This window comes from Condylura cristata, unplaced genomic scaffold, assembly GCF_000260355.1.
Source record: "Condylura cristata isolate star-nosed mole 26May11 unplaced genomic scaffold, ConCri1.0 scaffold00023, whole genome shotgun sequence".
Lineage (NCBI taxonomy): Eukaryota > Metazoa > Chordata > Mammalia > Eulipotyphla > Talpidae > Condylura > Condylura cristata.
This window is the reverse complement of record NW_004567124.1, coordinates 35,131,868-35,155,669: the sequence shown is the minus strand read 5'-3', so window position 1 is coordinate 35,155,669 and position 23,802 is coordinate 35,131,868. Positions and strand designations below refer to the sequence as shown.

At 34.3% G+C, this 23,802-nt stretch overlaps 1 protein-coding gene across 4 annotated transcripts in view; it reads right to left on the bottom strand.

Annotated features, from left to right (window-relative positions):
• SCAPER (S-phase cyclin A-associated protein in the ER) overlaps positions 1-23,802 on the bottom strand; it is a 398,115-nt gene that overhangs the window by 362,943 nt on the left and 11,370 nt on the right. For all 4 annotated transcript variants that reach the window (XM_004688004.2, XM_004688005.2, XM_012728648.1 and 1 more), the window contains exons 2-3: positions 6,315-6,432; positions 3,324-3,394 (exon numbers count right to left, since the gene is read on the bottom strand). In XM_004688004.2, coding sequence (XP_004688061.1) covers positions 3,324-3,394; positions 6,315-6,432 — 189 coding nt within the window. The remainder of the gene's footprint in view (positions 1-3,323; positions 3,395-6,314; positions 6,433-23,802) is intronic.

Below are 23,802 nucleotides of genomic sequence, written 5' to 3'. Positions count from 1 at the left end.
AAATACTCATCAAAATAAATAAATAAACTTAAGCCATTTGTGGCAATATGGTTGGGGCTAGAAGTGATTATGCCAAAGAAAAAATACACTACAGATGTCACTTATATGAGGAATATAAAGAAAACAAACAAAGGGTCAGATAAAGACAAACTTTTAAATCAACACTGAAAAGCTGACTGTGGATCTGAGGCATGAGATAGGGGGATGGAGAGGAGAGGTTCACACGGGGACAGTGTAGAGAGCACAGTGGACTATGGTAGAAGAATATGGATACTTTGGTGGTGGGAGTTATAGTTACCACACAAGAAGTGAAAAAACCTATACTGTGAAAATATTAACAAGGACATAAAACAATGGTACTTCATCAAAAAAAAAAAATTGATACTAAAAATAAAAGCTATTTTGCCTTATATCTTTGAAAATATGGCTCTACTGTTATTTTTAGTTCACAAAGTTATTAATCTGTAACTCTTATCTGATTTTGTTTATTTCATGGTATTTTTCCTTAACTTTAATACTCTGAAAATTCTCTAACATAAGTCTTGGTGGTTAATCTATTTTTATTTACCCTTATGAGTTCTACAGTTAGACATTAGAGTTCTTTAAAACTCAGAAAGTAAACTTTTCATTATTATTTAATTATTTATGCCAACTATTCTCTATTTTCAATAGTCTTAGAAAACATACATTAGAATTTCTCAATCTTAAATTCTTCCCCTTAATTTCTCTCTTTAGTTCTCTGAGTTATGTTCCAAATTTCCTCAGCAGAATCACCAAATTGAAAAATTCTCTGTGATTAATCTTTGCCCCATACATAATTTATTCCATTATTCCCCTGCTTCTAAACTTTACTGACACTTAAATTTCCAGCATTTTAAATAGTTTACTTTTACCTCTGAATATTCAAAAATGATCTCCATTTACATTTTATCTTATAATTTCTTTTTGCTTTATATTTAGTCTGTCTCTTGAGAAATGAAGCTCATTTATTTGAAAGTCCTCTTCAAAAAATTGTACATTCATTTCATTACTTCAGGAATAAATGCCCTCATTTGTGGAATGGGTTGTTTACATTTTATGACACTTATTTTCTCATGTGCTCTGATATTTTACTTTATAGGCTTATTTTGAGTCTAATTTTCTTCTAATTTTTTTCACTTTACTAACCCTCACCCCCATATGTACTAGTTAAGGGTTACCATCATCTGGCACCCTTAGAGTCCCACTTCCAGAGGTCTTTTATTGCAGTTTTAAAACTCTTACCCTTCAATCCTAAATCAGAGGGCCATTTCCTTTGATAGCTCCAGATACCAGTTATCACAGGGAACAACCCCAGACTGGTTGTTGCTTTTTTTTTTGGTGTCCTAGGGAAGAATCCTGCACAAGGCTAACGTTTTATAATGGGTCTATTTCCTCAACACAATCAGGTCATTTTAGCTTCCCTTACTCCATAGATTATAACATTTAAAAAGCTTGAGTCCCACAGAAAAACACTGATTCAGAAAGACACCTGCACCCCCATGATTATTGTTGCTTTATTTACAATGGAAAGACATGGAAACAGCCCAAAGGCCCTAAAGTGGATGACTGGATTAAAAAGATGTGGTACATATACACAATGGAATATTACTCCGCAACAAAAAAAAAATAAACACATGTCTTTTGCAGCAGTATGGATGGAGCTGGAAAAGATCATGCTTAGTGAAATAAGCCAGAAAGAAAAGGAAAAATACCAGATGGTTTCACTCATAGCAGGAGTATAAAGGACCAGGGGATAAAATAATAATAATAATAATGAACAACTATGTACCAGAGACATTTTACCGGGTGGAATGGGAAATGGGATCATAAACGGAGGGGGGAAGGAAGTGCACTGCACTATGGTGATGGTACACAGGTGATCTGGTGATGGAAAGCCCATGGGGATTACAATTGAAATGGGAAAAGGCACAAAATTATGTAAAAATAAACTATTATATTACTAAAAAAAAAGTTTGTGTCCTCAAAACCACTTATCTGTCAGTGTATGTGTTTGTTTTATTTCTGATTCACAGAGACGTTTAACTTATTACTGAAGATTCTATCATTTTTAATTAAAACAAAGGTATCATTGATGGTTCTGTGTATGAGGGGATTTTTTTTTTTGATTTTTATTTATTCATACAGAACTGGGGTACAGGCCAGAGATGTGGAGGGTGAGAGGATTCACCAGAGACAGAGTGGGAAGCAGAACAGGCAGATCGAGGAAGTACACTGCTGAGGGGAGCAGCGGGCGGGTCAGGAGAGGTCTGCCACGCCATGTGGTCACCTCCGGGGCAGGCGGGGATCGAACTCATGCGGAAGTGGCTTCAGCTTCTTAGTGCTGTGCTTTAACCCGCTGCGCCACCAGGGAGGGCCCTGAGGGTATTTTTTTTTAAGAATTCACAATGACACCTTGATATAATCCCAGTTTCACCTTATATGAGTTTTGGAGTTATATAATCAAATGATATGTTATTTTAACAACATCAGATTAAAACAATAGAAATGAAGAGCTCAGAGAAAGTAACTATGGATTAAAGCCTTAACTGTAATTAGAGTAAAAATATTTTAAAAAAATAAGGCACACTTGTGTTCTCTAAAATTTTAGCAGAGCAATTGGAAAATGTATGGTGTCAATGTTTCTTTACTACAAACTAAAGGAATTATGAACAAAACAGGTCATAGAAAAACTCACAAACATGGACTGGAGTCTTACCTGGTGACATAAGGTCAGAAAGCATAGCATTATGAAGCTATCCACAGCCACTGCAGCATGAGTTCTACCTCTGGCCAGGGAGGTGACCGAGATGATGCAGCAGACCTCTCCTGTCTCACCCACTGCTCCCCTCAGCAGTGTATTTCAGTAGATCTGTCTGTTCTGCCCCCTACTCTGTGTCTGGTGAACCCTATAAGCCCCCTCACCTCTGGCCTGTAATTAAGTTCCTGTATGTATAAATAAACAAATCTTTAAAAAGAAAATATGGGATGTGCAGCAGAGAAGAGCCTTAAACTGTAAATTAATAGTCTGTGTTCAAATCTCACCTGTGTTACTTACTAGCAAGTAACCACTCTCAACTTTCTCATTTGTAAACAAAGGTAATAAAGCCTGCATCAAAGGGCACTGTAAGAATGAAGTAAGTATTTGTAAATTATTTAGTACCACTTAAACATATAACACTAAATATATATATTTGTAAAGAAAGAAATAATTTTTACATGAAAATGCAAACTTCCAAAAACTGGAAAATTAGATTTTATAACTGAAATGAAAACTTAGTAAATAAAATTTGTATATGCCATACCTGTTTAGTACTTTTATGAGTGCCTTGTATTGTCCTCTTTGATTTTCCACCAGTATGACATTTAGGTTTTCCTTCAATATAAGAATAAACAGATAAATATAAAGAACAATAAATAGATAAAATGGAACTATTAAATCATTCACGCTAATATATAATCTCCTTCTAAAGAATAAGTACATGGTCAATATGAACTACAGAACCAAAACAAAATCAGATTTCCAAACTCCCATAAATACTTAATTGAACAGGAGTAAATCAACTTCTTTAAAAAGACAGCTATTCTGACAATTTAAAAACAAGATCAAGTTAGTGATATTCCTCAACTTATACACAGATCTGAAATTCTTTCTTGAAACCAATTTAATTTCAACAATAAAATTAAAAATATATTTTTTACCATATAAAACCTCAATGTTTTGTTCAATCTGATTTATGAAATACAGTTTCATTTTGAAAAGGGAGATTTTTAGTTCTTTTATTTTTACACTCAACATACATCTTCTGAAAAAACACTAATTACTTATAATATTTTGTAACTATTACAATCTTGAGAACAATTCAAAATAAGAATAAAATTCGATAAATTACAACAAAATAATTTTCTTTCTGCAAAACAATCAGGAGTCAGATTCCCAACCACAGTAAAAAGCAGCAGTACAAATGAGTGATTGTGCACAGGTACTGAGTAACAACTTTGCTGCACATAGCCTCCTTCACTGTTCTACCAAGGGTGAAGACAGAGAACTCTACACTCACCTATAGCCCTTTGTTCATCTTTTCATTATAGAGAACAAGGTACTAGCAGGTTTTGTAGAATAGCCAACTTTGAACAAGTACCAGAGGAAACAAAACAAAGAACAGACTAAAACCAAAGAAACGATATATATTTCTCTCAACAAAATAAGCTTCTGAGGAAAATTTTAGCTAGAAAGAATTTTTGCTAGAAATATAAATTCTATGTCAATTATATCTCAATTTAAAATAAATAATACATTTAATTTCCCCCTCTAATAGTTATAGTGATTCAAAATAATTGCTCTCCAAAAATATCTAGGAATACTGACAAAGAAAAGCTACAAGAGAAAACTGATCCAAACAGATTTTTAAAATATTTTATACATTATGTTTAGTGTACAAAACATAATTAAATTAGTGTGGTTCAACACAAGTTAGATAAACAGGCTAATTAAATAGAACACAAGTGCATATGGAAATTCATTCCATATGTAAAGACAGATGTTATAATAAGTGATGTTGGTGAAACTTGACACCCATATGAAAAAAGGTAAAATTAGATCCATACCGCATACTATATGAGACCTAAATGTAAAAAGAAGAAATATGATACTGATACATTACCTCCTACACTACCAAAGTATTTTAATGGCTACTAGACAGGAAAAGAGAAGACAAGTGGGTAAATAGAGTTAAAGAAGTCAACTGTATGGTGAAAAATACAACTGGACTCTTAGTAGTGAATACATGTTGTATATACAGATGCTAATTTTCAATGATACATACCTGAAACTTACATAATGCTCTAATGCAATGTTATTTCAATTTTTTTAATTTGAGAAAATAAAATTTAAAATAAAATTATAATGTAAGAAAGTATGAAATAAATACAAAATAAAATGGGTTAGCTCTGATATTACTTGAAACATCCTCTGTGTAAGAAGGTATTCTAAAAGACTAAGATGGTTGAGAAGAAAACAACTAGAATAGTCTCAAATAATTTAAGCATCAAAGTGGTGCTAGAATATAACTCATTAAATAAAAAAACCACAAGTCATTTCAATTTTAATACACATTTTAATCATTTCAGTCAAATAATTTTAAGAATACAACTTTTAGGAGATGCAAATTTTCCACCATGAAATTCTATTCTTTTGGAAAATTATACTATGAAAATAATTTTATTTGAAATGTGATTATTCCAAGAATATAGGTCTCTGAAGTATTTAGGTCCACATTGAGTATTTTAAAATAAAAAAATTCATACATACATACAAAGCAGGGGGGGGGGGACAGAAGTGCTTCCTTACAATATAATGTCAACTAACAAATGTAGAAGGATAAATGTGATGGGGAAACCACCTTTTGTAATCACCAAAGTAATACCTTTTTTAGCTAAAACTCATCAGTGGAAACTAAAAGTAGTGGGTAGACTGTTTCAAGAGAAACAGGATATTTAGAGTCTCAAATTATCTTACCAGAAATTACTTATTAATTCAAAGAAAAAAATTACTTAGCCAAGTGATTAAAGTTGATAACACTAATAACTAGACAATCAACCTCATCTTCCTCTTACACACTTTTGAAAAGGGCACAAAATAAATTCTACAGAAATTCCTCCAAAAATACATAACTGAATCTAAGCATAAAAAGACACATGCAATCTAGAATAGAGAATACTCTATACTCTAAACACTTAATCTTTGGAAACTGTCAAAGTGAGGGCTCTTTGGCACAAGAGCCCACTGTCTAATGTTTCTGTATCCCTCCATTCAACCTTTTAGATCCCCAGGATCCAAGTAGGGCTCACACTGCTCTTAGCCATTAAAGTGAAAAGATTGAGAAGATTTTTTAAGTTCAAATAATGAAAATGAGAACTAAAGAAATATATTTACCTTTTATTTTAAAAAGTAGTACATTAAAGCCTATCTTATCATGTCAAGTAGTGAATTTTTAAAACATTTTTTAAAGAGTAACAAAAGAAAAAGCTACATATCCTATAACTTAAAAATACTAATCAGTAATAACAAGCCCAATTTCATTCCCATGTGAGAAAGTAAAACTAGCGATAACTTTCATAAAAGCATGTTAACGATAAAAAAAAAAGCAAAAAAAAAGCAGTAAGAAGTATTTCTTAATACACACTAATATGCACAAGCATTCTATTTGCAAATAGTTTTCAGTGTATCTCCTATTTAGGACTAAATATGATCTTCTAATTGATAAAAAAAAAAAAACTAATTTTTTTATACACACCATCATCATCTTTGTTTTCTAGTGGAACACTCCAGGCTATAAGGTTTCTTGCTGTCCGACCCTCCTCTGCAACTATTCTCCTCACTTTGTCATGACTATTGGATCGCTGGAATGAAGCCTATGTACAAAAAAGAGAGTACTATAGATTAGTCAACATATGAAATATATTTTGGCAGATAAATTCAATATTTCTCAGATTTTGTCAGAAAAGAAACAACCTAATTTGGAGTCAAAATACTGGCTAAGCAGATGCAGTGTCAGTCGCAGATCTTAAATTCTATAAAAACTAAGTTTTGTGACTTAAATTATTTTCAGAATAAATGCAAAGTATGGTTTGAAAATGTATCCTAAAGAACACAAACACCATTGTTTACTTTTTTCACATATCAATAGGTCAAAGATTAAAGTGTGGAAAAGCCCAGATTTTACAAATATGCTACATAGCCCCCTGAGAGTTCATGACTACATAAAATATTTTAGAAAATTATTTGCCCCAAAGTTAATGCTAACGTAAATTTCCACTCCACATTTATTTCTAAGCTATTTGGTTTTAAATAATTTAACTGACATGTTTAGATGGTAAATTTTAAAATTCAAACTATTTCATGCCCGTTTCAATTCAAATGGGTGAATCAAACATGTAAGAGCAAAAAAAAAAATGATTTAATGAATATGGTACCTAGTTTCCAACAACATCCCCTTTTCCTTACTAAATCACAATGGCTGCTGTAGATGCCCTTATATGGTTCCCTTCCTCTGTACCTGGCTCTATAACTTGTTTTTTAACAAGCTGGATGAGGCAGACAATGTACGACTTCTAAGAGTAGGTCACAAGAAGTTTTAGATTCTCTTAAATTCTCTCTTGGATCGTCACTCTGGAAGCCTAGGTGTCACACCAAGAAACCAGTGGACTTAGGTAGAGATAGCACTCTGGTTGGTAATACTGGTAAACACCTTGTTGACAGTTACCATCCACTGAGCCATCTTGGATGTCCCAAGCCATTAAGTTCTTAGATAACTGGTATCCCAAACCCCAGTCACAAAAGAAACACACGGTAATAGACCAAATATACATGAGAGATATTAGGAACTGTATGGACACATACCCCTTATAAGCCATATATACGTCTGTGTCTAGCTGTACAGATAAATTCAAAACTGTGAGTTTATACTGACATCTCTGATTTCAGTACTATACCTCAAGTTCATTTTAACCTTTCCCCTTTATTTTAAATTGTTTTTTTTCCAAAAGTAAAAAACTCCTATCATTGTCTAAACCATATTTAACTATCTGCTTTACTCTAATGAAGAAAGTGTTTTCAGAATTACTAGTCTATTTTTAATTTGAGCTACTTATATTTAAGGTGATTACTGAGACATAAGTATTTATTGTTATTTTGTTATTTGGCATTTTTTGGCTTTGTTTAATTGTTCTGACATCTTCCTTTTATGTTTTGCTTAGGTTCTAATTTCATTATCTTATGAGTACTGTCTATTAATTCTTGTTTGAGGATTATAATGAGGTTTGTGAATGACAGGCTATATTTTTGCGCAATTCATTAGTTTGATCTCGAACTTGCTATACTGAATTTTTTCTTTGTCCTCCTCCTCTAGCTTGTGAAATTTAGGTCAGTTTCCTCTAGTTTTGGTTTTGCTTTATAACAACCCCTTTAGTACTTCTTTAAAGTCAAGTGTGGTACTGATAAATTCCTTTCATTTGTTTTTCTGTAAGGTTCTTTACCATACTTCTATTATACATTGCATGATAGTCTGGCAGGGTAATGTATTCTATGCTGAAAATATTTGTAATATGTATATTTAGTTAGCTGAGGTAATATTGGGGTCTTCCTATCAGGTATTACATCATATACCCATCACCATCTTACCCACAGTCTACTACCACCATAGACCATTGTGCTTTCTTCCCTCTTTGTTCTTCACTACTCCCCCACCACACACACATGCACACACACACAGCTCGTTGGTGCTTCAGTTCTTTAGTCAGCTAACAAGGATTAGTTTTTATTTCATCCTTACCTGCCTATTAATTTAGTGATATGATCGAGTATTTACCTTTCTCCTTCTGACTTATTTCACTTAGCATTATCCTTTAAGCTCTATCCATGTTGCTATAATTGGCATAAGTTCATCTTTTTATTTGAGTATACTTTAAATATTTCCTGTCATTCCCTTCCTAACTGCAAGGTTTCCACTGAGAAGTCCACAGACATTTCGATAGTTGTTTCCTTATATATTATTCTTCTTTCTCATGATATTTTTAATATTCCTCTCCTAACATTAGATTTTAACAGTTTAATTATAATGTGTCTTAGTATCTAACGCTACTTTGTTTCAACTCTTTGGGTAACTTGGATCAGAAGATAATGATTCCTTTCCAGATTAAAGTGACCTTCAGCTATTATTTCTTTAAACTTTGCCTTCTCTTCCTACTTTTCCTTAATTTCCATGAAACGTATTTTTCTCTTTAAATTATCCTGAAAAGGACTTATATTGCTTTAATTATTCTTTTTTCTCTTTGTTGTTCTGTGTGTTCTCCCCCACTGTATATTCAAATTCACTAATTCTACCCAATCCTTGCATGTCTACTATTGATTGAGACTATTACATTTTTTAATTTAGTCACAGTATTTTTCCATCCATTAATTCTATGCTACAAAATCTATTTGTAGCAATCTCACTTCTCCTGTCTTTACTGTGTTCCTATTTTTGATCAACCATTTTTTCCCGTAATTTGAGAAGCATGTTATAACTGTCACCTTAAATTCTGTAACAGGTAGATTTCAGGTCTGCTGGACTGAGACTTTTCTCTGATTCTTATTATTCTGGCACTTGTGGTATGTTTTCCTGTCTCTTCTTTTTTTAAAAAATATAACAAGTTTATTTTTACATCATTTTGTACACTTTTTTGTTTTTATCTCAATTGTAATCCCCGTGGGCTTCCCATCACCGAATCACCCGTGTGCCATCACCATAGTCCCGTGTCTTCATTTTTAATTGTTATCGGTTATAATAAGGAGTTTCCCTTCTTGGTTGTAATAAGTTAGGATTATACCCTGTTCACAAGTAGCTGGGTATAACCTCAAATTTTTGATCCAGGATCACTAGGTATATTGTAAACCAAAGCACATGCACCAATTTAGATGACTAGGGAATTGTCTTTCAGGGGAAGTAGATAGGAAAAGGGGCAGTAGGGTACTAAAAGATCACCTCCACTGATCACCAACAGTTCAAGCATCCTAGTGTTACAGGTACCAGAATTAGATGGTGGGGATCCACAGTGATCCCTTACCCTAGGTCAACTCCTCAGTCAATACTTCTCAAACAATCTTATACCAGCCTCAACCGCTAAGCTGTGGTTTAACAAAAGATACAGCAGGGTCACAAGGCATATATATGGTTCCTGCCTTACAGTAGGACAGTTGCAACTGTTGTTAAGATGCACATGCTTTGAACTCTAGTTAATGACAGTATGCCAGGGTTTTGGTCCTGGGTGGAGGTAAGGCAGATGTTTTGCATAACAGAGCCACAGACTGCAAATAACAGCTCCTTCGGTAAGAAGACACAGGTAATCCCATCTAGTCCTCCCCACCAGTTTGGGTTCTAAGAATGCCTAATGAGGAGTCACAGGGTCAAGGTGACAATCACCATTCTGCATCTGTTTTTCCTATAGGTCTCAGCAGAATACTCCATCCTGGATACCCTCTTTGTACTCCCTTCTCCAGGATAGTTCCAGATTTAAAGTCTCTAACATAAATGTGAATCCTTCACACATAGAGTAGCCACCATGCCCTCCCATGGATTGCACGGCTCCTGCATCATTCCAAATATAGTTTAAGGACAGTTTTTCCTATCTCCTTCTACTGTGTCATCACTAAGGACTCACACAGCAATCATCCATTTATCATTTAAAGGTCATTTTTTTTTGTTTAGGTGATTTTGGTTATAAATATATGGAGGAGTAAAGCACAGCAACTTCATTCAGCCAATATCATGCCACACTGTGCGTTGTTTTAACCAAGAAGTATTACTATTACTTCCGGGTTAGATGAACAAATTTAAATTAAGTAGCCTACATTTCAGTTTTTTCAGATAATTCCTCTCATGCAATTTTAACAAAACTTATAGGTAGATATATCAATATATAGATATAGATATATAAAAAGTTATTAGAGCATAAATTAGTTGTTCTAAACATAATATTTTAACTCAAAACTCTTCATAAAGCAATGAGTTTCCAGGAACTAAAATGATCAAAAGATAGCAATATTGTAATAATGTTATACCAGAAAACCTTAAATCTCAGTCCTTTCTTCTATATACATTTCAGTTCTACCATAAATTTTGCCACATTATTTTTTTAAATAGCATTCACACCTATACATTCAAGGAAAAGGCAAACAGTTCAGTACTTGGTTCTCACTCTAAACACGAAATCTGTAACACCCATATTACTACAATATATCACAAAAAATATTTCAATTTTAAAAGCACAGACGTTTTTTGTGATATGAGATAAATGGACACTTTTCAGTAACAACTCAAATTTAATTACTTGTTTTTCTTAGAAAATGTCAGTAGCATCTTAAGTACACTAAGATGCTATAAATGTAGCTGTATAATCTAAGTTTTAGGGTTTAAAATGCAATAGATGAGTCTGACATACTTTAAATATTACAGATATTATGCATATGTTTAAAATAATGTTTTATTTCAAAGAGTTTCTCATCTAGCTTTTTCCTTCCAGGAGACAAAAATGTGCATATTTTCATCGAAAGACAGAGTATCTAAAGACAGAGTGTGCCACCTAGTGTCACAAAGAGATTTTACAGTGGTCTATTCAAATTGCAAATCATTCATTAAAAGCTTAAGTGTGAGTTTAAGAGTAAGAAAATTTTTATGTTCAACTAGTTCAGGATATAATCTAATAAAGCAAGTATCCAGACAGTTCACCAAAGAGCATATGCATTTTTTAAACAAACTCCCAGATTAGGAAAAGAAATGTTAACTTATCTCTCTCCTAGATTTTAAGAAAGAAATCTATACAATTCTACTTTTAGCAACTTTGCTCATAATCTTGAAATAGTATCAAAAATTATTTAAATTTTTACTTCATAAAAGTTTCTATACAATTTATGGTGAGTGTGGTGTGGTAATACACACCGACAGGAGGTGATCCCCTACCTCTAAATCATGTATAATGATGTAAGCCAAAGATACCTCAAAAAAATCTATCCATAAAGAGAAAGATTTCTATCTTTCCAAATCAGGAAAAACCTCTCAAATTTCCACTACTAAAGTCCTTCATATCTTAAGTAGTATAAAGGTAAGAATGCCAACTAGTGAGCACCTATAGTACCGTAAAATTCTAAGAAAAGTAGTACTTAAGAGATTTTACAAAACACGAAACTTACCTAAGATAGAAAATTTTCCTAACATTTGGAAATGATGAGTTAGGATTTTGTCCAGTAATATATAACAACATTCTCAGTTCTTACTGATAGGTCACACCATTCTAAAAGGTAAAACCCTAGTTATCTGAGGCTGTCTGGAATAATACAAAAAAAAAAAATAAACTTCACTATTACATGAGTTATTCTGTTTTAGGACCTTTGCTGGAGCAGTTATACCAAATCTTACCAATTTTATCTCCTATAAATATCTTGAAACTACTATTTCACTAATATCACCCAAATTCAAGCCACTATCATTTCAGGCATAAATCATAACAGATTGAGACAACTAAGTGTTCACTAAAGCCACAAGTCTTTAAGTGAACAACCCCATCAAAAACAGGCAAAAGAGCTAATAAGACACTTCTCCAAAGAGGAAATGCAAACAGCCAACAGACATATGAAAAAATTTCAACATCACTCATAATCAGGGAAATGCAAATTAAAACCACAATAAGATACCATCTTACATCAGTGAGAATGGCACATAATTTAAAAAACTATCAACAACAAATGTTGGCGAGGATGTGGAGAAAAAGTTTAGGAGTAAACTGCAGGTGGGAATGCAAAAGGGTCCAACTGTCGGGGTGCCCTGGACCCCAGCCCCATGATTCAGCAGCCAAAATGGCGCCTGGCCTTTAGCCAGGAAAAACAAAATACGCCAACACCCACCTGTATAAGGAAGTTAAATCTTATTGGATATGCTTCCGCGTGATCAATGTATGCTCGTTGTGTGTCCTGACCAAATATGGTTGTTGTACATGTGAGCAGTGCTCTGATTGGCCAATGTACACCTGAGCAGTGTTCTGATTGGTCAATGAATGCTATTTAAGCAACTGCCATAACGGAGGGGGGGGGAGCAGGGAGGAGGCAAGCTAGAGCAAATGGGAGAAGCAAGCAAGCAAGCGCGAAAGAGGAGGGCGCGCGCGAGGGAGAAGAATAAAGGGTCCAGAAGAAGATATATCCTGGTGTCTTTCTGTTGGCAGAGAGTGCACCACATCCAACCACTATAGAATACTGTTTGGAGGTTTTTCAAACTGCTAAAAATGCAACTTCCATATGATTCAACAATTCCACTCTTAGGTATCTAACCAAAGGACACAAAAACATTAATTCAAAAGGACATCTGCATCCCTATGTTTATCGCAGCACTGCTTACAACAGGTAAGATATGGAATCAACCCAAATGCCCAAAAATACATGATTGGATAAAGAAGCCGTGGTATATATGCGTGATGGAATATTACTCAGCAATCAAAAAAGATAAACTCATGCCATTTGCAGCAACATGGATGCAAATGAAAGGGATCGTGCTTAGTTAGAAATAAACCAGGAAGAAAAAAAATACCAATGTTTTCACTCATAAGAAGAGTGTAAGGAGTCAGGGTGGGGGGAGTAATTATAATAAAGTAAAAACTAAAATCAAAAAACAACTACAGACCAGAGACATTCTACAGGGGGAGAAGGGAGCAGGATCAAAATAGGGGTGGGCACACTGGTGAACTGGTGATAAGAATTCCATGGGGGTTATAACTGAGATGAAAAAGCATACACTGTACAAAAATGAAGAATGATGAAAGCTATATATTATAAAATAATAAGAGGGTTTACTAGAAAAATAAAACCACTAGCCTTTTCTAGAGTAAAAAAAAAAATCTCATAGTCACTCTTGCAGAAAAATGACAATATAACTCAGTTCCTGAGCCCATTAGACTACAGACAAAAAAACAAGGTAAGTTAGTTTATTTAAAAAAAAAAATCTAGGATAGTCACCAAAAGAATAAAAGTAATTAGCAAACAAGAAGAGTGGAATTTAAAACATTTAAGTAATGCAAAAGAAGAAAGCAGAGAAGATGAAAGATAAACTGAGAGACAGAAAACAACAGTTTGGCAGCTCTAAAATACATTAAGAACATGAAGCATAATAAAACACAATTAAAAGGAAAATTTGTCAAACTGCATTTAAGTAAGTAATTATATATTGTTTAAAAGGGACAAACTTAAAAATAAAAGAATGGAGAAAAGGAAACACCACACAAATTTTAGCCAAAAGAATGCTTTCTGTATCAGTATTAAACAAAGCTGACTTTAAAGCAAGAATTACTTCTAAACACATAGAGTGGTACTTCATAATGATAAAAGATTCAACCTTTTATAACAATTATATATAACAATTGTAAATACATATGTACCTAGTAACATATAAGCAAAAAATGAAATTATGTTAACACACCTCTTTAAGCAGCTGGCACACTACATCTAGAAGGGAGGAAAAGTTTGAAGACAAGACAAGAAAATCCTGAGACATCTGAGGGGTCCAGGCAGTGAAAGGTGAGGAAGCAGTTACCTCATGGCCCAGGTGTGCCAATCTTCCCTCACCCACAGCTGCAATTATTTTGGCCCATTTGTGCTTTTTTTTTTCCTTTGTAGATTTACCCACCCTGGGAAGACTATCCTATTCAGCCCTACTGTGGGCCTCAGCAGACTGGACTAAACAACAATGATTAGCTCACTGGGAATCATCAGAGTCCCAACAAGCAATTCTCCCCCATCCGTTTGTGTGTGTGTTTATTAGCCAGTTCACTGTCTGTTATGTGTTTCCCTCTCTCTTATATCTGTTTTCTGATCTTCACTTTCTTGTTTCTCTTCTTCAAAATGACCATCACTACTTTGTTTTCTTCTGCTACATCCCCTCCTCCTCCTCTTTTCTCTTTCCCCTATCTAGCTGCTTCCTCTTTCTCCTAACATTTTTCCTTCCACATTTCTGTATCATCCTTCTCTTTCCTCTCATCCCTACTTTCGCTCCATGATCTCATTTGATCCTGGTTTTCTACTGAGACATGTCTAGAAGGACCTAACAGTTCAACAGTGAAATACATCCCACCCAGACTGCAGGCACCTCCAGTGGACTTGGCTTCAGCGTGTGTCTGAAGGTACAATACTCCACACAAGACTATCAATTAGCACAGGCTGAGATGTTTGATCCCATCATACACAGTGGGAACTGAAAAACCAGGGGCTCCTGGTGCAAAGCACAGCTTAGAACAACACCAACCCTAACAGAAGAATGTCCAAGTGTCCAGATGTATATCAAGTCACATCAGCTCAGCTACTAGCAGACACAGCCACACCTGAGCAAAAGAAATCAGAAGTTGTGCCCACCAGCACCAGTCATACAGGGACATTATGAACAGAACAAAGGCAAAGGCTAACAATGGGAAGAAAGAAAAATTATAAAAGATCAAGCAGGCCCTTCTGGGAATAATACACCACAGACAGTCAACCTCCAGAATTCAAAAAGACCACAATGAAAACAAGAGTCAAGAGAAAACACAGAGGTAAGAATATCAATAAACAGAGGAAGAAAATAAAGTAGCTCAAGGATATTTAGAGTTTAGCAGAGAAACTAAAGAATTAGGGAGAGAGCCACAATAATAGAATGAGAGAAAAGGAGGAGTGAATAAGTACTCTTAAAGATACAGATATTTAAAAGAAAGAGAAAGGAAAAAGAAGTACAAATAACAAGAATGAAGAAACCTTTTGAGAACTATCTGATACCATGAGGAAACAAAGTCATAGGATTACCATAAGATGAGGAGACCGACTGTTAGGCCAGCCCAGGCAGGGGGGTCAGAAGGGCCTCCAGACCATGCCTTAAATGACTAATAGTGTCCAGGAGGAGGCAGATGTCATGGCAACAGGAATCCACCCACATCCACCCACATTCCTGATTAGCAGATTGGGGGTCCCTTGGGCCCTGAAGTCCTAGGCTGTTCTGAGCTGCAAACCGCCCCCAACCCTTTGTATAAATTATCCCCCTGCACTCCTTTGGGGCGGTCCCTCCTCCCTTGGAGTCCCATCTGGCTACTGGCCTCAATAAACCTCTCTTTTCTAAGACCACTTGTATGGGCAACACCTTACAGAGACAAAGGAATTGAGAAGCTATTCAAGGAAATAACTGAAGAGAACTTAACAAACATAAAGAAATGAAAATGAACATACAAAAAGCTACAAGAACATCAATTATCACGATCAAAGGAAAACTATGGCAAAACACAAAATTACAAGTAAAGTTTCCAAAGGTCCAAGACGAGGAAAAAATAATGAAACTGACGGGGCAAAGAAATAGATAACTTATGAAGGAAAACCAATTAGGTGACACTAGAATTCTCTGAAGATACACTACCAGCAAAAATATTTAACAAACTCCCAAGTCAGCAAATTCTAACCACAAACCCTCTACTCCACAGAGCTCTCCTTCCTCTATGAAGGAAAAATAAAAACCTTCTCAGATAAACAATATCTCCAGAAACTTGGTGCTACTAAACCAATATTCAAAAAAAAAAAAAACAACACAAGAAATTCTAAAAGCAAAATAAAGTAATAAATAGAAAGAACAGCATAAAGAAGAGAATCACAAAAAGGCAAACAAAATGGCTAATATATGGTTGCCGGTGTTAATCAACATTAACTCTAAATATAAATGGATTAAACTCATCAATAAAAAGACACAGAGTAGTAGGCTGGATTAAGAAATAGAACCCAAACTTCTGCGGCCTCCAGAAAACACTTAACTACAAAATACAAGAGATAAACACAGAATTAAAGTAAAAGACTGGGAAATAATCCTACAAGCAAATGGACCAAAAAAGAAGGCAGAACAGCTATACTTACATAGTTAAAATAGACTTCAAACAAAAAAAAAAGTAAAAGAGACACAGATGGATATTACATCTTGATTAAAGGCACAAGAGATCATTAATACTCATCAACATACACTCACCAAATGAGGAGCACCAAAATATATCATTTATTATCATCTCTGAAAACATACATTAGAGAAAATACATATGTAGTAGGAGACTTTTAACACACCTTTCACCCCAATGAACAGAACAACCGAGCAAAAATAAAACAAGGGCCCTAGAGCCTATCAATATTTTCTCCCATAGACAAACTGCTGGTGTCATACTTTCCTCGTAAGAAAACTTTGACTATCTCAATCTTTCCCTGCTGGAGATTTTATTTTCTGGGTTTTTTTTTCCCAAGTTTTTTATTATTTTAGATTTTACTTTTAAGTCTATGATCCAATTTAAGTTAATAATTTGCACACGGTTACAGTTGGGGATCTGAGTTCACGAAGATATACCATTGTCCCAGTACCATCTGTGAAGGTCACTACCCTTTCTTTAGTGAATGGCCTGAAATATAAAAATTTACTGATAGACTCAAAATCTATTCCACTGATGTATTTTTATCCTTATCTCAGTATTAGACTGTCTTAGTAACTACAACTTTATTGTAAGTTCTGAAATTTGAAAACCATGGAAATTTATCCTTTTTTTTTTCCAAATTTATTTTGGCTATCCTGAGTGTTTTTACATTTCTATATAAATCTTAGAATAAGCTCATCAATAGGGCTAGGAATAAGGACCTAGATAGACCTCTAGGGCTTAACAGACATTTATAGGATGCTACACTAATACATCCCAGTACACATTATTCTCAAGGTCACACAGATCATTCTCCAGGATATGTCATGGATTTGGCCACACACACAAAAAGGCATCAACAAAGCAAGAGATCAAATCATACCAACTGTCTTCTCTATAAAGGCATCAACTGAAAGAAAACCATGAAAAGAAAACAAGGTACCCCCCGTTCATGGAGACTGAAACCCAGACTACTGGAAGACCATTGCATTAAAGAGAAGATCAAAAAAAAAATTTTTAAATACTTTGAAATAAATGACAGTAAGGACACAACATGCCAAATGTATGGGACATAGCAAAATCAGTAATAAGAGGAAGGTATATAGCAAGTCAGGCTCATATCAAGAAACAAGAAGGAATTTCAACAACCTAACTTCCCATCTCAAATTACTAGAAAAATAACAAGAAAAACCTGAATACCAATAGAAGGAAATAGTAAAAATCAATGCAGAAATAAATGAAATAGAAGTTTAAAAAAAATCACAAAATTTCAGTGAAACCAAAAATTGGTCCTTTGGAAAAATAAACAAAATAGACAAACCTCTAGCCAGACTTACAGAGAAAAAAAAAACTGGAGAAAACATAAATAAAAGGATCATAAATAATAAATAGGATCATAAATGAAAGAGGAGAAATTACAACAGATCCAGCAGAAATCAAAAAATGAGGTAACTATAAAAAGTTATATGCAAACAAATTCAACACAGTAAGAGAAGTACAAATTTCTAGAACAATATGATCATCCAAAGCTAAATAAAGAAGAAACGGAACACCTAAACAGACCAATTACAAGAAGTGAAACTGAAATGGTAACCAAATCCCTGCCCAAAAACAAAGCCCAGGACCAGAAGCTTCACAAATGAATTCTACCAAACATTCAGAAATGAACTATCTTACAATTCATTACAAGTGCCTATCTTACAATTAACTCTTGCAAAAATTGAGAAGGAAGGAATCATAACAAATACACTTTGTGATGTCAATCTTACACTAATACCAACACCCAACAAGGATAATAGAAAAAAAGTAAAACTATAGTCCAATTTCTCTACCGAACACTGATGCAAAAAATCCTCAATAAAATTGTAGCCAACAGAACCCAACAATGTAACAAAATGATTCTCACCATGATCAAGTGGGATTTATTCCAGGAGCACAAGGATGGTTCAACAACTGAGTATCAATTCATGTAATCCAACACATCAAAAAAAAGAAAAAGAAAAATCATGTGATTATATCACTAGATGCTAAGAAAGCATTTGACCAAGTTCAACATCCATAGATGATGAAGGCGCTCAAAATTCTCAGGCTTGAAGGAATGTATACGACAAACCCATAGCCAATACCATTCTCAAAGGTGAAAAGCTGGAAGTGTTGTCCCTAAGATTTTGAACAGACAAGGATTTCTAATCTCATCACTGCTTTTCACATAATTCTGGAAGTCCCAGACTGATCAATAAGAAAAGAGACAGACACATAAGAAGCCTGAATAGATGAAGTAAAACTATCAGTGTTTGCTGATGATATGGTAATATATCGAGAGAATCCTAAGAACTGCACAGAAAAACTAATCAAAATAATCAACCAGTTTAGTAAAGTAAAGGATACAAAGTCAAAACACAAAAATCAGTAGCCTTCCTATATGCAAACTAAATCTGAAGAAGAGATCAAGAAAACCGTCCATTTTATAAAGGAAACAAAAAAATTCAAATACCTGAGAATAAACCTGACAAAAGAGGTGAAGAGATTTACACAAAGAAAATTATAAAACATTGTTAAAAGAAACAGAAGATACAAAAATAAAAAAAAAAAAATGGAAAGAGGGCCCTCCCTCGTGGTGCAAAAGGGAGTACTAAGAAGCTAAAGCCACTTCAGCATGAGTTCGATTCCTGCCTGCCCCAGTGGTGACTCACATGGTGTGATAGACCTCTCCTGAACTGCCTGCTGCTCCCCTCAGCAGTGTACTTCATCAGTCAGCCTGTTCTGCTCCCCACTGTCTCTGGTGAATCCTCTCACTGCCTGCCCCTGTATCTGTATCTCTGGCCTGTACCCCAGTTCTGAAAAGCATAAATAAATAAATAAATCCTGAAAAAGAAAATGCACTGGACTAGGGTGATGGCACGTGGGTGATTTGGTGATGGGAAACTCAAGGGGATTGCAACTGAGATGGAAAAATGCACAAAAATGTGTAAAAATAAACTAATATAATAAAAAAAAAAGGAAAAATATCCCCTGCTCATAGATCAGGAGAATTAACATTATCAAAATGGCCATCCTATCAAAAGCAATTTACAGATTGAATACTGCTCAATGACATTATTCAAAGAGATAGAATATTTATGAAATTCATATGGAACCACAAAAAAAACCTTGAATAGACAAAGCTATCCTGATGAAAAAGGAAAACGGAGGTATCACACACACCCAAGCTTCAAACTATCCTACAACGCCCTAATAATTAGAATAGTATGGTACTGAAACAAAAAACAGACATACAAACCAATGGAATTGAATAGAAAACCCAGAGGTAAACTCTTAATGAACAATTAATATTTGACAAGGGTTCAAAGAATATGCAATGGAACAAGGATAGTTTGTTCAATAAATGGTGCTGGGAAAACTGGACTGTTACATGCAAAAAAAAAAAAAATGAAGCTAGACTACTACCTCACACCATGCACAAAAACCAACTCAAAATGGTCAAAAGACTTGCACATAAGACCTGAAACCGTAACATATGTAGGAGAAAATATAGGCAAAACACTACATGATGTACATCTCAGTAACATCTTTAAAGACATATCCCCTAAAGCAAAGAATGGGAAAGGGAAGATGAAAAGCTAGGACTCCATCAAATTAAAAAGCTTCTGTATAGCAAAACAACAATACCACTGATAACGGACTGTTAACAAAGGTATACAGAACTCACACAACTCAACAAAAGCAAAGTAAACAATCCAGTCAAGAAATGGGCAGAAAAAAAAATAGGCACTTCTGCAAAGATGAAATGCAAATGGCTAACTGGCATATGAAAAAATGTGCAACATCACTTGTCATCAGCGAAATGTAAATCAAAACCACAATGAGATACCACCTTATACCAATGAGAATGGCACATATTAAAAATATAGCAACAACAAATGTTGGTGAGAATGCGGTGGGAATGCAAACTGGTCCAACCATTATGGAAAGCTGTGTGGAGGTTCCTCAAACTACTAAAAATGGAGCTGCTAGATGGCCAGCAACTTCACTTCACTTCTAGGAGTCTACTCAAAGGACACAAAACATTAATTCAAAAGAATAGCTGCAGCACTATTTACAACAGGAAGATATGGAAGCTACCCAAATGTCCAAAAATAGATGACTGGGTCAAAAAGATTCCACACACACGATGGAATACTATTCAGCAATCAAAAAAGATAAACTCATGCCATTTGCAGAGACATGGATGGAGCTGGAAGGGATTATGCTCAGTGAAATAAGTCAGAAGGGAAAAAGAAAAATAACAGATAGTTTTATTTATAGGAGGAATGTAGGGGAACCAAGGAAGGGCCCAGAAAAAAATTATAATAAATTAAAAAACAAATTAACAGGCAACTATTAATCAGAGACACTATGCAGGGAAGGGGTAGAGAGAGTGCTCAAAACAGGGGAGGGAATGTGTTCTTACACAAGGGACAATGGTACATGGGTGATTTGGTAATGTGAATTTTGGGGGACTACACCTGAAAGGAGAAGCTGGCAGACAATAAACAATTTTTTTTTAAAACTAAGTATTACAGAGCAACCTGGAACATAATTTAAGAGCTGGTGGCACAAGGGTTGAGTCCCAGCACTATGAAGCTATCGCAGCACTCAGCATTAGCATTAGCATGTGCCAGGGAGGTGACTCACATGGCACAGCAGACCTCTCCTGACCCACCCGCTGCTCCCCTCAGCAGTGTACTTCATCTTTTCTGCTCCCTCATCTGGTGAATCCTCTCATCCCTCTCACCTCTGGCCTGTACCCCAGCTCTGCAAGCATAAATAAGTAAACCTTTAAAAATAAATTAATTAAATAATTAAAAGCTGAGCTATCTGACAGAGCCAAAACTGAGCCCTCACCAAGATTTAATACACATTCTTGTCATGTGTATAGGTCTTTTCAAAATGGCTACTTCCTACATCATAAAACAGATCTCACTAAATTTCAAAGCACAGAAAGATCAAAAAGAGATAGCCAGATGAATTCCTGTATTGTCTGAAAATTAAGCAATATATTTCTAAATAACTTACAGATCAAAGAAGTCATCACAATGGAAATTATGGAATATTTTCAGATTACTCAAAAGTAACTTGTGGGGAGTCAAAGTCATGTTTAAAGTGACTAGTCTTAAATGACATAATAGAAAATAAGCTGCAAATCAATCATCTACAACTCGATTTCAAGAAGCTACAAACAGAATAAGACCAAAGAAATCCAAAGGCAAGAAGAAAATAATAGGAAACAAACATAAAAAAAAAAACTATAAATGAACTGAAAATACCAAACACCCCTTAGCAAGACTGATCAAGCGAAAAGAAAAAAGGTAAAAGTAATCATCAAGAATAAAAACGGAGCATCGTTACAGATTGTACAATCTCCAGACATTAAAAAGTATATTATAAATAATATATCAATTAACTTGCAAGTTTTGGTGAAATGGAAAAAATACTTGAAAAACACAACTTAACAAATTTAGCATGAAACAGAAAATATGAATATTATTCAAAAGTTGAAACCACTAGAGAAAATCTAGACTGGATAGGATTCACTGGACTGTGATCTCATATTCACCTAAGCAAAAATTTACACTAAATTCTTTCAGAGAATAAAAAGGAATGTATCTCAACTCAATTTATGAAGTCTACGTGTCCTTGATATCTGAACCTAACATGACAAGAAAAGTAAACTATCAGTTTGAACTCTTTCGAGAGAAAACATGTAAAAAATAACATATACAAATACAAATCAAATTAGGTAAAGATGTCACAACCAAATTGTGTTAATTTCAGGAATGACTTAAAACTTTCAAATCAATAAAGGCAATTCACCATACTAACATAAATAAAGAGGAAAGATATTTGTTCATCCTCATATGGGGGGGAAAAGCACATCCACAATAAAAATTTTTTATAAACTACATCAAACATCATAAGTAGTGTAATAGTAAAAGAAAGAAATGTGTCCACACCATCACAACTTTCATTCAACATCGTTCAAAACTGAGGTCCCAGCCTGTGTGACAAACTCAGAAAAAGAAATGAGTCAGGGAAAGTTTTAGATGAAGCTAGAAAGTTGTTACTGCAACTGGAGCTTTGGACAGAAATACTTAAAAGAATAATAGCGACACATCAAATGACACAAAAACCGTTGTAAAGGAGCTTCCACTGCTTATCTGGGACAACTTGAACATCAAAATAAATAAGAGCAATAATAATTTTTTTTCTAATTTTTTAGAAGTTTATTTTTACATATGTTTGTGCATTTTTCTGTGCATTTTTTCTGTAATTCATTTCCTCACAAATCTTTTACGAATGTTATCAACAGATGTTAAAACTTGTTGGTAGCAGTTTGACCAAGTATAGGGTATTCACATATTGAATGTTCAGTATGTTTCAGCAAATTATTAAATAGAAAAATCTGATAATGCTCTTTATTTATCATGTGATCAAAGTTAACATGACCAATAACAGAACAAACTGATATCATATTCTTCGTGATGTGAGTTACTGAGAAAGAAACATTCATGTGATACTGTGCCAAAATCTGAGGTGAAGAATCACTACCCAAATTAAGGGACTCCTCAAAATAACTGTTTTATAATCTTCAGAAATGGCAAAGTTGGGAGGCAGAGAGGGTGCTGGCACTGGAGCTTTGACTAAGATTGAGGGAAGCCTGTACACATATGGAGGTATGAAACTGTACTGCCAAATTGTACTTTTATGTAAAATATAAGCAAATCAGTAAAATTTTAGGGAAAATACAGCAACATTAAGGAAGACACAGAAAGGCTAAGGAATTGTTGCAGGATGAAGGAGACCAAGGAGATTTGACAACCAAATAAGTCAAGAGAAAAATGAAAACAAAAACTATACTAGAAAGATGACAAACTTTGAATACACACAAAGAATTACATAATAGTATTGTATGAATGTTAAATTTCTAAATTTTGATAACTGAATTGTACTTATATATCCTTATCCTTAGAATATATAACACTTATGTGTTTAGGCATGAAGGAATATGATCATTTCAAATATTCTCATGGGGGAAGTAACATGAACACACTTATATGTGTCTGTATATATGTGTGTATACATGTGTATGTATTTTTCATATGTTCTATTTTATATACAAATAGAAAACAAGAAAGAACATGGTAAGAGAAAAGAGACAAAATTAGCAATTTTGGTAAATCTAGTTCTTTACACTTCTCTTACAATTTTTATTAAATTTGGAACTACAAAAAATAGAAATTACTTTTAAAAATGTTAGCAAAGGAT